The 17,579-nt window shown below is 34.5% G+C and overlaps 2 protein-coding genes and 1 long non-coding RNA gene across 4 annotated transcripts in view; 2 read left to right on the top strand and 1 right to left on the bottom strand.

Annotated features, from left to right (window-relative positions):
• LOC108968905 overlaps positions 1 to 17,579 on the top strand; it is a 129,933-nt gene that overhangs the window by 77,600 nt on the left and 34,754 nt on the right. The window lies entirely within an intron of this gene.
• Positions 6,504 to 10,487, bottom strand: LOC108968903 (mpv17-like protein). Its single transcript, XM_018933247.1, has 4 exons — positions 10,150 to 10,487; positions 9,259 to 9,356; positions 7,258 to 7,370; positions 6,504 to 7,134 (listed from the first exon to the last, which is right to left on the bottom strand). The coding sequence occupies exons 1-4, from the start codon at positions 10,276 to 10,278 to the stop codon at positions 6,881 to 6,883; spliced, it is 594 nt and encodes a 197-aa protein (XP_018788792.1). The 5' UTR covers positions 10,279 to 10,487; the 3' UTR covers positions 6,504 to 6,880.
• LOC108968899 lies at positions 14,161 to 16,282 on the top strand. 2 transcript variants are annotated; one of them, XM_018933239.1, is made up of 3 exons: positions 14,161 to 15,109; positions 15,280 to 15,481; positions 15,820 to 16,282. In XM_018933239.1, the coding sequence occupies exons 1-3, from the start codon at positions 14,436 to 14,438 to the stop codon at positions 16,108 to 16,110; spliced, it is 1,167 nt and encodes a 388-aa protein (XP_018788784.1). In that variant the 5' UTR covers positions 14,161 to 14,435; the 3' UTR covers positions 16,111 to 16,282. The 2 variants fall into 2 exon arrangements, with proteins under 2 accessions (XP_018788784.1, XP_018788785.1); XM_018933240.1 differs by having other exon boundaries at positions 15,654 to 15,912.

The following is a 17,579-nucleotide window of genomic DNA, read 5'->3' as shown; positions in this document are numbered from 1 at the left end:
GCGCTTCGACTCTCTCTATTTTTGTCTGCCAATGTGTCTCGCCCCCCTCTTCATCAACTCTCGGTATCTACCACATACTAATTACTTTGGATTTCTGTGGGTTGCCTTTCTAGAATTTATTAAAACAACTTTTAAAACACGTAAAAATTTCAATAATTACATTTCTCCCAAGTAATTAACTGTCTTTTGCGGCCACAAAACAATCTAGAAAAACAACAACACTAATAGTCTGTGTAATTAATTCAATCAAGACAATATATTGTATAATAATTAATAAGATATTCGAAAATTTACAGCCCAAGTGGCACGAAAAATGCAGTTGTGTTAGACTAGACTTAGTAATGAGTAGCAATAATTAATTTTTCAAAATTACGAATCGATTGAATAAAAAATGCAATGCAGTAATTATTTACTGAAACTTAGAGAGAGAGAGAGTAACAGTAAATTCTAAACGAAAAAGAGTTACTCACAGTTCAAATATGTGATAGTGGACAGTTTTGGAAACTGGAAATTGGTATCAGGCTTCTATATCATATAGCTACCATACAAACTGCACAATCGGAATTAAATGATTGTATGGAAAACTTTTTCATTTGAAGAGATTTTTTCACGAAATTTTGTATGGATTATTGTATAAGACAATGATGAAATCTCCAACAAAAAATGGTTCAGATTGAACCGCTACGACATAGAGCCACCATAAAAACTGAAATATCAAAATCAAGTGATTGTATGGAAAACTTTTTTATTTCACAAGATATCTGCAAGAAATTTTCCACAGATTGTTTTCCATATCAACGCTATAACTTCAGAACAAATTGTTCAGATTGGACTACTATAGCATATAGCTGTCATACAAACTGAACGGTCAAAATGAAGTTCCTCAGTGGAAACTTGTTTATTTGTGAAGCATATTACAGCTTATCGTGTCAACTTTTTGTGCTTTTGCCTTTCCCTTTAAAATAATTAGCTTTTCTCATCACCGTGCCTCACACCGCCCCGCTTCGCTTCCAATTATAAAACTATTAGTTTTGCGTGCCTGTATTTGTATTGCCAGCATATATGTATATTGTTGTTTCACCTTTGTTGGCATTGCTAATGTGTTAAGTATGGTTACCAACATTGTTGTTGTTATTGTATTGTAGTAAATGCGTAGAAACTATTTACATGCATATATGCTAGCATACTAGGCATATAGTAATTTTCTACACGCTAACTCTAATACAAACACACACACACAATTAAATGTACACACTAAATATTTATAAACGTAATTAGAAGGCGTTTTCACAGAGTCTTATACTCGTAAATACACAAACACACACATTTGCATGTATTCAACCGCAGAAATGCGCCTTGACTGAGTAGCTTAATGTTGTAAGCAGATATACTGTGTATATGCCATGCATGTATAAATTTAGCTCACGCTTGGATTGTGAACGGCACGTGTGCTGGTTTCATGTGACGCTGTCGAAAACCAACAATACCCAACGTCAATCAGTAGTTGGCCTCGTTGGGTTACTATGCTAGAGATACTACAAAGATATAGTATAGGAAGTGAATATATTTTGCATTTAAAAAAAAAATTTTTAACGAGAAATAGAAAAGAAAGTACATAGAAAAATTATAAATACTAAGCAACGGTAAAATCATACTTACTTGCACATAATGCTTCAGACGCTCACACATCTCAATTAAACTCGTCGCCTGCAGTAAATCACTCATACGCCACGTACAACGCCATACTCACCTAACCATAGTCAGCACAGGCCACCCCATCCGCTCATAAGCAGCCCATGAGCTGCTTACATAAATCCATATAATTTCAGCATAAATACAACTATCTTGTCGAAACGCTTCCACCAAGCGTTTTAGCAGCGTGTATACAGATGCGCGTTGATTGAGTGACAAGCATTTAAGACACCATTGATAGTCTTAGCTATACATGGATATGCATGTCGCCGCAAGCGTTGATTTATCATCAGCGCCTACCATAAACGCATTGTATGTAATTAGCCGCAACTTACATACAAACACACACATACACAGATTTGCACACACATTTTTTGCTAATTATCTCCCTCACTACAGTCATATCAGTCAAGCAGTCAGCCTACCTTCGTTTTACCACTATTTATCATTGTAGGCAAGACATTGCTTGTTGTTGGCAACCCATTTTATGGCCGTAGTTGTTTTTGTGCACATATATATATATATTCATTTTTCACCTGCCTCGCCGCTCGCAGCACTCACATAACTACAAACCACATTGACTTTTTAACCTAATAACGTTAACTTTCTTAATTAATATCATTGACACAGGCTATTTGTGCATTAGCCTCGTTTGCGTGAAAGTTTGTGGTGCTGTTCTCAAACTTATACACAAACACACACACTCTATACATACTTGCTTGAGTTAGTGCAGAAACACTTGAATTTTCACTATCAAGCGTGCCCACGCTTGTATTTAAATATGATTTAATTACAAAATTACAATTAATTGCAAGTGGGTATGAGGAGACATATGTGCTTAAATATCAAGGAAATTGCTGATATTTTAAGAGAAGCAAAAATAACTTGATTGATTAATAAAGATTGTCTAATAAAGAAGAGGAATAAAAATCCGGCTTTGTATAAAGTTAATGTTTAACAAAAGATCGCTTTTACAAGCCATTTCCATCTCTCTACCCTTCTATCAGTTCGTCCGTTTGTCTATATATATGCTAGCTAGTCCCTTAGTTTTTGAGTTATCGATCTGAAATTTTTGTACTCGTACTTTTCTCGCCATAAAGCTGCTAATTTTTCGGAGCAGACAATATTAGATCACTATAGCATATAGCTGCCATACAAACTGAATGATTGGAATTAAATGATTGTATGAAAAACTTTTTTATTTGAGGAGATTTTTTCACGAAATGTGGCATGAGCAATTGTCCAAAGTAACGCTGCAAGCTCCGAAAAATTTTCTTTGATCGGATAACTATTTTATATCGCTGCTATATAAAATAAACGATCGAAGTCAAGTGCTTGTATGAAAAACTTTTTCATTTGACGAAATATCTTCACAAAATTTGGCATACATTCGTATCTAAGGCATTGTTCAAATACCTGATAAACTATTTCAGTTCGGACGACAATAGCATATAGCTGGCATACAAACTGAACGATCTGGATCAAGTGCTTGTGTGGAAAACATTTTAATTTGAAGAGATACCTTCACAAACTTAAATATGGACTATTACTCAAAGCATTACTATTAAATCTGCATAGTTTTTTCTAAATCGAAACACTATAACATATAGCTGCCATACAAACTGAACGATGACAAATGATATCTTGTAGGTTAACCTTTTTAATCGTGAGGGTTATTACAGCATCAGTGCAACACAATGAGCGTTTTTTTTTTTTTTTTTTTTTTTTTTTTTTTTTTTTTTTTTTTTTTTTTTTCTTTTTTTTTTTTTTTTTTTTTTTTTTGACACACCCTAATGTATAAATTTTTATTATAACCTATAATGCAGTATATTGAATTTTTACACCTTCCTCACACTACTCTGCAGATATGCAATCCAGTTTATTTTTATAATTCCGCTAAATTTGTTCCCGTTCCCACTCAACCCTTAACCACTCTTCCTCTATCCACTCATCTCATTCCCACTCCTCCCCTTTGCCTTGTATAAATAATCAAATACAAGCAACGTGCGGTTATTGCAACTTTTTTATGCTTGCTATCAATAGGTGTCATAGCAGCATGAATTTATCTATTCATAACCGCTACAAAAACAACAGTTAACTGTGCAAACTTTTTCTAAGCTAATTTCCAGCAAAGCGTGAATTTTTACCGTGCCTTCCACTTGGCCACATTGGCCTTAGCAAGAAAAGCACTCGACCCAACTGTCAACTCAACCAGTTGCTTACTCAACTACCAACCAGCTACTGTGAGCACTTGAACAGCAACAAAAACAACTAGGCTACAGACGACACCAAAACTACTACGTTTTTGTATGCAATTTCTCATGACACGAAAATACTTGAAAGGGTAACACTTTTTAGCTATGCAACACACGTTGCGGCATGAAGCAATTGAGAGCGAAGTGTGAGCAATGAAAGTTGGGAAAAGTTGCAAAATTTTTAAATTTCAAATTATACGACAAAGCGGCGAAGAGGTTAACTGCATACAAAAGCAGCAGAGAAAAAATATTTCCACTCATTTTTCAGCAAATTTATGTCCTTGAACTAAAATGGCAGGCGCAACTGCTGCTTGCCACAAGCAACAAAAAAATAACGTTGAGAAAAGCGCAACAAAGGCGCTGCACTCCACTTGTTGTGCCACGCTGCGAAAGATGGCTCGGAAGACAGGAGGGCAGGCAAGCAGACCGACACGTTTGATGCCAGCGCGTTAAAAGGTGTAAAATGCTACACAAATTATGCAAATAAAAACGCTACGCAGCGTACATTTAAAATGTGCGCTCATTAATCTTTGCGCTAGTTAGCGTTTTGCCGAAAACGCCAACTCCACCGACGCCACTCAAGGCTATGCCGCCGTTGTTGTGGCGGCGCCTGTGCACATTTCAACATTGCTGCGTGTCTACATTTTCACTGTGCCGCCATTGTGTGACCAAAAATTATTTATTCACGCAATTGCTTGCTTGTGTAGGTGTTAAAATTATGCGAACAACTGTTGCGCTGCCAGCGTATGCGCAAAGGATACAAATTCAGGCGCAAACAAAATACTTTTACGTGGCAGCGGTTGTGCCGCTTGTTGCTTTGGCTCATGGAAATATGGAAATTTTTAACCTTTCGCCTTTCGCCAAAAACTGGTTGCAAGCTCATATTTCGAGAGGTGCGATGGCGTATTTTTTTTTGTATTAGTGTTATTTGAACGGCACTGTGCCCTGCCGTGCGGCAACATATTGTTATGGCACACTTGCCGAATGAGGGCGTTGCAAACGCAACAACAATAAAAATTGCTCGGCAATTTTTCACAAAAAGCATAAAGATTTACGCCACATTAATGCCGGCTTTGTTGTTGCTTAAAGCCAGCCTGTGCAGCTAACCAAGCCGTAGAGCCCGATTTTCGCCAAGCAGACATGGCGTATACGTAATTTTCATATGCATACCGAAAGGTTTACTCTATTGTAGTATAATAAAGCGACGCTTGGCTTACAGAGACTCACTTGTGTATGTTTGTATGTGTAAGTATTTATGCACTTCAACGAGTGTTTCGCTCTTTTGGCGTGGCAAATCTTCTTTCGTGGCTAATCTGCACGCGCTCCACTATAAGTGAGTTGGTTACACCATCAAATTGTATGAATACATTTACTATATTTGTATGTAAGTTAGGATGGGCTAAAAAACTACTTTTTTTTCGCTCTCAAACTCTGGAATGAACCAGTATTTGTAAAACTATTGATTGGTATCAATAAAGAAATCTATCACTGCTGATCGTGTGGCTATAATATTGTATTATATATGATGAAGAATGAAACTCGTATGTAAAAAGGCATCTCAGTTGTGAATATGATGCATATCTGAAATATCCACTGTACCGAACAACAGATGAGATGCTGCCTCCTTTTGTTTGTAAGTGGGGGAAACGCGATGAGAATATAGTACATATATCCAAGAGACTTTAATAAAGGAGAGGCCTTAGAAGAGATGCTGCATGAAAAAATGAAATTTACGTCCTCGCTAAAACCCAAAGCATACAATAAAAGGAGATCTTATGAAGTTATTGACTGATAGTGATATTTGTCAATAGTTGTGCGTTATTTATGTCACGTCTGATGAAATATAGAAAGAAATGAAAGGATTTTTCAGCGACATCATTTATTTTTTTTTTTCGAAGAGAAGTGCTTAAAATTTAGTTTGTGTGAACTATGCATATGTATGTATATCAGACATTTGTATACATTTTTGAATTCTCTAACCGAGTCACAAATGCTCGATTTATTGAAAATTACCTGATATATAAATTTAACGCTATCTTGATTTTTCTTTGCTGGAACGCCATGAATAAATGACAATTTACTTTGTATTGACTTTTCAAAAACAACATTTCTTTATACCAAATAATAGTTTTAAAAATATCGATAAATGTATCGATTTTCACACAATTGACATACCCGGTATTATGTGAATTATTAGTAGTTTGCTTTGTAAATATTTTACAAAAGATAGGGGATAAATTTATCGATATCCGTATAATCGATAATATTATTGTTTTTAGCATGTGATATATTTATAATAGCTGTGTCTTTGGTTAATCTAAAGTATTTACATATTTTAGACATATTTCGAAATATTTTGCAAAAAATCGAAACCATATCGTGTTTATGCAATATATCGGTTAATTTCGATGACAACTTTTACTATCAATATACTTTGTTACAATTTTCGTAAAAATTGTATAAAATGTATCGATAAATATATATTAATCGGAATAGACACTGTCCCAAGTCTCACTCATTTATCGATAAGTATCTATTAATTTAAATCGGATAAAATTTATCGATTAATTGAAATAGACTTTATTTTTTATTTTTTTTTACAAATAATGTCGTTTGTAACAGCTTATGAAAAGTAACTTATTGTTAACTTAAGACAAATCGCACATCTTTCACAAAACATTTTCTCCCGAAACTCTTCGCTTAAATTCGTTTAATTTTTTCTCTAACCAATTTATGACATGTTGTCTTTAAATATAGCATTTAATACCGAAATGCCTTCTATAAGCCTCTTTTTAATATTTTTTTCAAAAACGCTATTTAAAGCTTCTCTAAATACATGTTAAAATAAGCTCAAATCTCATAGCATTGCATTTGCTAGTATACTAAATTATTAAAAATCTCAAATTTCTAAAAAAAATTTTTAGTTTAAGCTTCTACTGACTAGCCACCTTCAGTTTCTCCTCACTCGCAGACTCCAGCTCATTAGGTTGTCGCTTGATCCAACATAGAATATTCACCCAGATAAAACCGCAGACCCCCATGTAAATAACGCGAAATCTCGGCGCAACCATTACGAAGTTCAAAGTTTGCGCTGGCAGCCAAAATATGCAAGAGCGTGTAAATGTGGGTAAAAATTTTTCGCGTAACTCCTTGAAAGGATCCTCAGCTTGCTCCATCAATGACATGCCTGAAAGTAATTGCGGAGAAATCGAAATCTGTCGGTTAAAATATCTTATTGCTTAATATAAATGGGTTCTTTTTTGATAAACTGTTTTTATTCACCTAAATATATAAATAAAAATCGACTAACCTGTATAGAAAGCAGTCAGCAGGTAGGGTGTTAACAGGAATTGGTCCAACACCAACTTTTTAACGATTATCTGTTTGGTAGTGCCAGGGAAGGTGCCATCCAACCATTTGTACCTGTTTAATTCAAGGTGATATAAATAAGCTAGTGTTCATTGCATAGTTTCTTAAATTTGCTATAGTATTAGACAAAACAGTGCATAGGCTTTTAAATGTGCACGCTAAGAGAGACAATGCCCCATTATTTTATCCATTTAAGCTGCGCTATAAAAGACGAAGCAGTTTCTTGTGCCTAAACATATGAGTGAAAAGTTTGAGTATTTTCTCTTGTGTTCTGCAGTCGTTAATATTATACCATTCCAAAATGAAAAAATTAAAAAAAAAAAAATAATAATAAAAAAGATATACGAAAGACTAACTCAAGAGTCTTGAGTGATGATACGTATGGTTAACAAATGTTTTTCTTCGAATAATAATAAATTGGTTACTTCATTAATTACTACGCTCTCAACGAGGCCAAAAATCTATCACTGTTTCGGCCTAAGAATATAGTGATGGTGTTGAGAAGTATAAACTGCACTGAGTGAAAATTTTTACTTGACATTAACTTCACTACAATAAAATTAGTGCAAAATTAGTATGGAAATTCTGAAAAATGTAGCTTAGGGAATTCCAAATCAAAGAAAGCAATACCCAACTGATACTAAAGATTACGTGAAAACTCCTAGAAATATGTACTTAAACGAGTATATCTAAAAAAATACGTGATATCTAACCTATTAAATAATAGAGAATCTGTATCTAAAAAACAATAACTAACCGACATTAAATAAGTTAATTGAAAATTCCTATAAATATATGTTTCGAAAATGTAGACAGTCGGTATATTCAAACATTAGTTTCAAACTTCTACTAACATTTTTTCAAAGATGTAAAAGTATCGCTAACAAAGCTTGATTTTTGTCAGCGTGAGCTTTGCTTAAGAAACTTTGGTAAAGTTGTTGGTGATTGTTGAAAAGCTCAAAGAAGAAAGAATACTGGTGTACACCTGAGAGAGTTGTACACAAGAAACAAGAGAGGTTAAGAAAACGAGGGGTGAGAAAGAGAGATAGAGAGAAAAAATTGGGAAAGAGAGAGCAAGTGAGAAAACAAACTAAACAGCTGTTTATGTGTTGAGACAACACGACACGTGCATTTCTTAACTATTTGGTGAATTAATGGACAAAAGTATGATAAGCGCACCATGATAAGACAAAAACAGTACAATGTGCGACTGTGTTCATTCTTAAATTTCAAACAGGGTGGTGAATTTCTGTGCACAATAAAATAAAAGCGATTGTGATAGAGAGCGAAAATGTGATGTGATAACAAAATTAAGGTGCCCTAGGCTTGGTCTAGTGCTGAGTGAGGTTCATGATTAATTTATTTGTGCGCACAGACAGCAACAATAACTTAGTTGTAAATTTGTTTTAATTAAAGCCAATAAAAGGCCAAAGCAAAAATATTCAAAAGCAAATGTGCGTCAAAACAAAAAGCCGTGTAGATATAATGTTGAATATGATGAAGAAATGAATACATGTTAAAATCATTGGCACTTAATGTAAATAAATAAATAATAAATGCAGTAAAGTGTATTCACGAAAATTTGTTTATTAAAATTTCAGTAATTATTTTTTAACAATTTTTATGATTTTTTTTTTAAATATTTTGTAATAACTTTTTAGTATTTTTTTAATATTTTTTTTTATTAAAAAATTTTACTAATAATTTTTATGAATTTTTTCTATTAAAATTTTAGTAATTATTTTTTAACAGTTTTGGCGAAAATTATTTTATTAAAACTTTCGTAATTACTTTTTAAAAAAATTTCTAAAGTTTTTCTAAGAATTTTTTGGTAAAATATCAAACTTTGCGTATATTTTTTATAAATTATTTAGGCTGCAATTTCAACTTTCAAGCTTTGTGAATACCCTTTTTGAAAAAAAAAATGTAAAAATGAACAAACCATGTGTAGAGTGTTGGTGCGAAAACGGTTGTACCCATTACAGCATACCGACCTATTGTGGCATAATCGATATCCTCTTTTTCCGCTTCGGTTTCCGGCTGTGCGCGAAAAGAAGTATATAGTATTTGTGTATATATTGTGTATGTGTGTAAATTTATCAAATTCATTTCATTACATGATGCAAGTTACTTAATTCCCTTTAAAAAATTTCCTAGTTATACTTCAAAGGCTTAAATCAATAAAGTCCCTACGGAAAATAACGTTCTTATAATGATGTAATTATTATGATACAATCATCTTAAAAGCACTTTAAGTGTTTGGAGGTTGTGTTGAAMTTTTTTTAATCTATAAATCCTTTAATATCTTGAAATTGACTTTACAGCTTTTTTAACCTCCATATAACTTCACTTAGTTCATCCTGTAACCATATTTCACTCCCGTTAAGTTGAAGTTCCGCACCACATCAGACATTTTTCACAACGTTCTATTCATTATATCAGATAAATATAGGAATATTTATAGAGAAAGTATGCTTTAGTCCTTAGAACTGCATCCTTGAAATATCTATCCATTCAACATCAACAGCTTTTGTAATCCAGAAAGATAGTTGATAAAAAATTCTATCTCATATCATAAGATCCCACTACATGCACAATGTAATTGAACCAAAAAATGTTGAATCCTACAATTTTATCGTCTCTGAAGGTTAACTTTTTACATCTGATCTTCGCTCTCATTTCATTTTCCATATATTTTGACAGTTCCATTACAGCTTTCGCATTATCTATATACAAATGTTTATCAACAACTGTTACACGCACTTCTCCAAACATCTTATATCAGTAAATAATATATATAACAACAAAAAAATGCAAAAAAATACGCATTTACCAGCACACGCTTCACCAAATATTGCTGCGAATACTCGGCCGCAACATATAAGCTGCCATAGATGGCGCTGTTGGCGAGAAAGGGATGACGGCGGAAGACACCACGCACAGCATTCACAAAACTGGACATATTTGCGTATGTAATGCTCACTAAAACGCGTTTGCACGTATTTTTTTATAACCAACTACTTAATGCTTATTATAACTAAATAATTGTGTAAAATATTGATTTTTGGCAAGTGCTGGCACTACTTGTCAACTACACATTTCACACGTTTCGCTTTCCAACTAACAATTCAATTGAACAAGCCAGCAGCCGCGCACAAAGCAAACTAAAATTCGCTAAGCACAAAACGTTACTAAAATCATTCACCAACTCAACGTGCGCTTGTGGAGCGTTGCTGAGCTTTAATTTGCGCTCAGCACTTCAGCAAGAGCAAGAAGATATAAACCCCAACACGACAGCTCTTTGCTACAGTGATTTTATCAGCGACGTGGCTCGTGTCCAAATATTGCATTTGTGCTGTGTTCTCGGCTATTTTTGGACCTCTTTATCTTTAACTGATAATCAGTTTTACGAGATATCGTCTGGCTGTTTATGGTGATGAAAGTTTTTATAAATGATTGTGTAGTTGAGAGCTTACATTCATAATTTTTTTTCTGTTTTAGTTGTTATTATGAAGTAAATAATATGAACTCGAATTAATGAATTAGAGGCCAGTAGGAAAAGTTTTAGATTGATAGAAAATTTCTGAGTGTCACAAAATAAGGTAGAGGACGGAGTTTATTTTTATTAAAGATGTTGGCTGTCAAGAAAATATCGGGAATTCTATTCTTCATTTCCCCCTCTCATCTCCCACTTATATGGAAACCGGTAAATTTTTTTCTCCTAGTCGATTGTGCGATGACATCTTGCGCTCTAAGGCTGAACCTATAGACCTCCAGGGGGCTTGGCAGGCGCTAATCAACAACCAAAACGTGCGCGACTGCAAGATCCTTTTGGCCCTGAGCGAACCTTAAGAGGTAAGACAAGCTCAAAACACTCTGTCGATCTATGAGGTATTTAAAGAGTTTTTTGGTAACTTACAGAACGAATATTTATTCAAGTGGCTTCCACCAATTTTGGATCAATTTGGTGACCTAACCTATCCTAAGTTAACCTAACGTACCAACTTCGACTGAAGGTATATTCGGATGCATATCTGCATCCTTAACTCAAGTATGTCCTGTTAACTGTAATATATCGTCCAAGTCTTTAAGAATTGTATATCAAAGGACTTCATGCAGATCGGTTTTTTGCTAACCGACTTCAAAAACACAGTTTCGAGAAAAAATGCATTTAAAGACGGCATACTTAGCCTAGCTAGCCTCAAGACCACAAGCTCTCAAGACTGTATCTGTTGTAAAATCTAATAAGATAATAAAAAAATCGATTTTTTGACACCCGTAAACCCATCTAACCCCTTAAATGGCACACCAAGTATTATACCCAGATAAAGGTCGATTTTAGGGATGAAAAAAGAAATGCACTTTCGAAATTACTGTGATTCAATAATATTTTTATGATTTCTTCCTTAGTTGAATTCAAATTTTCATTAAACTCCATATAAATTCTGCATAATCATACTTTAAAAGCCAGCGTCTCATATTCAATTTATATCTATTTACATTTTTATCTCGCACAGTGCAGAGCGGCGATATTTTTCTATTTACCTTGCTTGTTTTCTTTGCACTTCATCAAAGCGATTTTTTAATCCATAATTCCTTTAACATATTAAACTTTTTTTAAGGCATTATTTTCTTTTATACTCCCTTCCTGCTGCCATAATATGAATATTTTTATTACACTGTGACGTTAATCGCATGACTATGAATGACAAATTCAATAAACCCGGAAAAGCGATGCCACCAATCGGATAACACATACACACCGACAACACACACTTGCCAATCAAACACATAGCAATAGTGTGGACGCACGGAGAAGCGCCTCGAACGAAGTACCGCCGAAGAGGCAAGCAACTGAATGGCATTAAAAGTAGTAGCAAAGCTGCAAAATAGTATGACAAAATCGCAGACGAACAAATAGAAATATACACCAACCCAACTGCATACTTACCCACATATACCTATATAAATATGCATGTACACACACACACGTACGCTTTGTAAGGATCCCCATAGTTGGCTTGCTACGCTTGATCGACTATCAATTGACGCTGCTGGTGCGAGCGCTCAAAGGGCTCGACAGGCGGATATACCACACATACACACACACATGTACGCAGTTAATAACGGCATATTTTTTTGCTGCTGAGTAAAATGTAAGTGCATGCAGGCGTCGGCGTATGGCAAAAAGAAAGTAGCAACTTCGAGAATTCACCTTAATCAATATACATAAATTACTACGGAGCTTATACACATACATATATGTATGTATATATGTAAGCATATACACGCTCGCACAAAGAAACTTAAAATTACAATTTACGCACGAATGGACAAAGGGATGTAGGTTTCTTTGTTTTTTTTTTTTTTTTTTGTTTTTTTGCCGTTGCATAAATTGAGATGCATTCATTTAAGTTTTCCATATTGTTGCATATTGAAAAGAGGCAAGCACGACTATTAACTGTAAGAAATAAAATAGAATTAACTGAATGAAAATCTTAAAATAAAACTGAGAAATTAAACAAAAGGGACATATGAAGTGTGTGCGAAATAATATGCGTAGTTATGCAGTGGACTAAAGACGGTGGTTTGAGGAGAGTATGGTTTTTTGCTGTACAAATACTGTTAATAGATAGACTGTTGACCCTCTATATGATAGTACACATGACTTACTTGCAGCGATATAAATTGTAGTATGTACTATAACCAGAAAAACGTTAACTGCGGTTGCATCACACAAATAAGAAAAATTTTCCATCCAAGAACTTGATATTGACCGGTCAGTTTGTATGGCAGCTATATGTTAAAGCGGTCTGATCTGAACAATTTGTTGACAGATTGTGGCACTGGCTTAAAAAATAATCAGTGCCAAATTTCATGAAAATATCTTGTCAAACAAAAAAGTGTTTCATACAAGAACTTCCTTTTTATCGTTCAGTTTATATGGCAGCTATATGCTATAATGATCCGATCTAACTAGTTACTTCGAATATTGCATAACTGCATTGGATATTATTTCATGCCAAATTTTGTGAAGACATAGCAACAAATGAAAAAGTTGTCCATATAAGAACTAGATTTCGATCCTTCAGTTTATATGAAAGCTATTTGCTGTAGTGATCCGATATCGGTGGTTCCAATAAATTAGCAGCTTCTTTGAAAAAATAAAATGTGTTCTGATTTTCAGTTCGATATCTCAAGCAAGGAACTAGTTCGAGGATATACAGACAGACGAACATAAATCGGCTCAGATTGACACGCTAATCTTTTAAATATCTATATCTTCTTCTTCTTCTTTACTGAAGTCGTTTCTTCTTTTCGCAAGGTGGTCACAATTGGATATTCCAGCGATGAAAGGTCCACCTGGTCTTTCCATGGAAGTGAAGGTATTCCTCTTCCTTTGCTTCCCCCGGTGGGTACTACGTTGAACATTGCCAGTGCCGGTGTGTTTTCATCTATACCATCGACTGCGGTATTCCCCGTTGCCAATGCGCAAAAGACCAAAAATCATAAGTCTCGCTGTTTGTAGATTGGCAGAGTATACTTAAACTCCATAATTTCAGTACGGTCTAAGCATCATTCACTGGATCACTTCTGGGGATTATACAAGAAAAGGCTCCGGTCTTGAAACCTATTAGACGCATTACCCCTGTCAGCCAGCTTGACAAGCTCTTTGAACTCTAGCATTGAGACCCCTCTCAAGCAACTATATCTTTTACGCTTCGTAGTTTTATTTCGCTCCACTCACTCAAGCAACTCGAGTCTCGAAACTATTTTCAATCAATTTTTCCCCACACTTTTTCACCCAAAGTGATGATTTCTGTGTTTGATTCTAAATTTTCATAGAAAAATTTGAAGTTTCGGTATTTTTTGTCATATCAAAAATTTGGCTGAATGATTCAGTCATTCATTCAGTTACTGCCCTCCGTACCGCTCGGCCCATATACGCGTGTGCAAGTAGACGATTTACCAAAGCATTTCGGCCAAAAACATAGGAATTGTAATACACGAAGGAAGACAATTAAATATAAACTTAATTTTACCAATAAAAAATATATTTTACTAAACACGGATTCTCATTAAGTCAACCAACCACCCTTTGTGCAAACGGTGTATATAATGTCTTTTGAGGAAACGCTCTACCAAGAACTCGATTTACCTTGGGACCAAGCAGCCGATAAAATACAACTACAAGCAGAATCAGCAACCGAAGAAGAACCAACCACATCGCAGCCGCAAGACGGCGGCCGCAAGCAAACACTGCCAACGCCAGCAAGGGCAGAAGTCTCCACTTCGCTTCGTCACAATCCCTTTACATTACCGCTGCAGCCATTCCAGAGCAGTTGCAGCAGTCAGACACTTTTTCCACCACCACCAATTTCACAAGCGCGTCAACTATCGCTCCAACTCACATCACAGCATCCCTCCACCAGCAAACAAGCCAACTTTGCAAATAAGCTCCAACCGAATCCGCAAACCTATAACCTAGTTCAACAGATTATACAAACCGTTGGTGAATTAGAGAATACCATACTTGAGGATCGGCAAAACGATTTCAATTTGCGTATAGCATACGAACGTCAAACGGAGCAGCTGAAGAATATGTGCCAGTCATTGGATAATGAGAAGGCACGTAATGTGCGACTGATGGAGCTAATACGCGGTGTGGACGGCTGCTCAGCAACTGAAGATGAGGAGCCAGAAAAGACGGTCTCGCGTTGTTGTGCCACGGAGCATTGGTCGGGCTCATCCGAAGCATATGATTCGATAAGTCCGCTGCTAATGCAACAAAGGTGAATGCGATCATAATGTTTGACTTCGCACATGAGACATTTCTGTTTGGCGTGATATTATGGCTTGGTGATAATATCAGTAAACCACCAATCGTCAATTCTTGACCTTATATTTTTGGATGCTCGGATTAGTTAGTAGCAAGTGAGAATTCAATTGTATTTATTTTCAGATATGATGAACTTTCCATTTCATACAAGAAATGCCGTCGACAGCTCATAAAAAAAGAAAAGATGCTGCAATTGAGTCGTTGTGAAACAGAAACCGCAAAAGCGCGTTACGACAATCTTTTAGATGAATATCTCATATCACAGAAACGTTTCGAAGAAGTATGTTTCAAGTATCTGCAATTTCAGGCAAGAAAGAATTTAGAGGTGAGACTTACTTTTAATTAGTTAGGGATCTTGATGTGATCTGAGGTGAGACATGTACTCTGTCATACCAGATAAAAGTAGCGAATATGTTCTCTGATTTTCTGGCATCTCATCGATCGATATAAAATAATTTGTTTAAAAAATATCAAAGAGTTCCAGCGACTATTTTTAGTTCTCAGATCTCAAAATAATGCTCGCTGGGTATAAATTTTCGCCGAAACTGCGGCCCTATAATCAGTGTATTTGCCGTATTCATTCACAGTAAAATTAAAAATGTTTAACTACACCTCACTTCTTGCACGAATTTCAATAATTCTCCACGTCTCACCTGCACCCAGATCCAACGTCTCCGCGATGCGCTCAACAATGCCGGCGAATGTATCGTGAATGCGCAACAATTAATCGATTGTTTGGATGAAGAGACGATCACATTATATGCCAATCAAAATATGAAAAACTTATATGATGACAATAACAATAGCAACAACAACGACACGGAAACTAAGGAAACGGACTGTATAAGAGAGTTTAAACAAAATTTAGAGTTATTTGTAAAGTCCTTGCGTCTCTGCCGGAGGGTACAACAGCACAATAATATTGTACGTGAAAACAACGAAAGTCAGCAATGAATTTCACGTTTAAGAGTTAGCAGTTATACTATATACGAACTGAGTTTGTCCAATATTGGAAAAAAACTTGTGAAGAAAAAATATATATTTTATATGAATTTATACTTACTACGCGCTTATAAATGCACTTTATGCAGCATATATGTTGTTCGTATGAAGACAAAATAAATATATTTTTTACATACTTACATACAGGTAAAGAAATTTTTTATTAAAAAGAAACAACAATAATTGTTCAATTTTGGAACTGTTTTTTATATTTTTTTTCTTAAGACGTAATGCACTTGCTACTAGTTCTTGCATCAATGACACTTTCAGTTATTTTTTCTTGCAGCTGCTTTCGTTTACAATTTGTATTTTTGCTCAAAATATTTTTATTTTGGTTTCTATTTTATTTATTTTTTATTCGTATTTTATTTTTTATTTTTTTCTATATATTTTTTTTTACATTTGCTTTGTGTACGTTTTCGTCATCTGTTACAGTCATATAAATTGTATTAAGACCACTCAACAAATTTATGTATTTGTTTGCTTCAGTAATTAATATTTTATGCAACATGCCACTTGTTCTTGCAACATATAGTAAAAGTGTTCAATTGTCTCAATTGTGCAGCTGTAAATACCTTAAGTTATTTGCTTATATAAAGGTTATTGCTAGTTTCACTGGTTATTCGTATCCGTAGGTACTCTTTCAAGCCAAAACATATTTAATTGGAAGCATGTTTTCGTCAATTTGCACTAACTTTTTGTTTCTTATACTATTTTGATGCAGAAAAATTAATGAATTTTATAAATTATGCTTTCAAGCAGCTTCTCTAACAAATAAGTTAAAGATGCAGGCATTAAAGTTGCTTTTAAATGTTATATTCTCAATTCTTTCACTGCTAAATTTCAATATTTTTGTATAGTTTACGTATATTAAAAGAGTTCATCGCTTCGATGAATATTTATTGGCGTATAAAAACTAAAGCTAACGTTGAAACATAGACCAGCTTGTTAAATTTTTTGCAGACAATGACTTTCGATGAAATTTGAGAGGTACAAAAAATGTATGCTTAGTTATGCTTAGAAATGAAATATAACGTTTAACAAACGCTCATTTCTAATTTTTCGTATTTTCGATGAAATTGTACTCATTTTTCTTGCCGCTTTTGTATAACGAGCTAGTTCATTCTTTCGAAGATATTGGAAGCATATGAAAAAAATGATAATTTTTGTACGTTCAAAGATTTTTTTAAATTTTTTTCACATTCACCCAAATAATTAATCCAAAATTTAGTATACATTCTTTAGATACATGTTTTAAATACGCAGAAAATTGTCACTTTTCTTTCGCTTCTCTCTTGTAATAGCTGCCGTGAGTCCCGAAAATTTACAACCAATTTGTAACAGTAAATTGTTCATATTTTTCACATTTTAACGTCTTATTAATTTTTCATTATACATAATTTACCTATTTCATCAATATT

The sequence above is a fragment of the Bactrocera latifrons genome, unplaced genomic scaffold, assembly GCF_001853355.1.
Source record: "Bactrocera latifrons isolate USDA-ARS-PBARC rearing strain unplaced genomic scaffold, ASM185335v1 scaffold_231, whole genome shotgun sequence".
Taxonomy (NCBI): domain Eukaryota; kingdom Metazoa; phylum Arthropoda; class Insecta; order Diptera; family Tephritidae; genus Bactrocera; species Bactrocera latifrons.
This window is presented reverse-complemented; position numbering and strand designations above follow the sequence as displayed.

Coding starts and splice junctions, on each gene's coding strand:
- LOC108968903 (XM_018933247.1), bottom strand. CDS start 10,278: ATGTCCAGTTTTGTGAATGCTGTGCGTGGTGTCTTCCGCCGTCATCCC. Junction 9,357..10,149: donor ATTTGGTGAAGCGTGTGCTG/GTAAATGCGTAT, acceptor TTTCGCGCACAG/CCGGAAACCGAAGCGGAAAA. Junction 7,371..9,258: donor GCACCAACACTCTACACATG/GTTTGTTCATTT, acceptor TGAATTAAACAG/GTACAAATGGTTGGATGGCA.
- LOC108968899 (XM_018933239.1), top strand. CDS start 14,436: ATGTCTTTTGAGGAAACGCTCTACCAAGAACTCGATTTACCTTGGGAC. Junction 15,110..15,279: donor CCGCTGCTAATGCAACAAAG/GTGAATGCGATC, acceptor ATTTATTTTCAG/ATATGATGAACTTTCCATTT. Junction 15,482..15,819: donor AGGCAAGAAAGAATTTAGAG/GTGAGACTTACT, acceptor ACCTGCACCCAG/ATCCAACGTCTCCGCGATGC.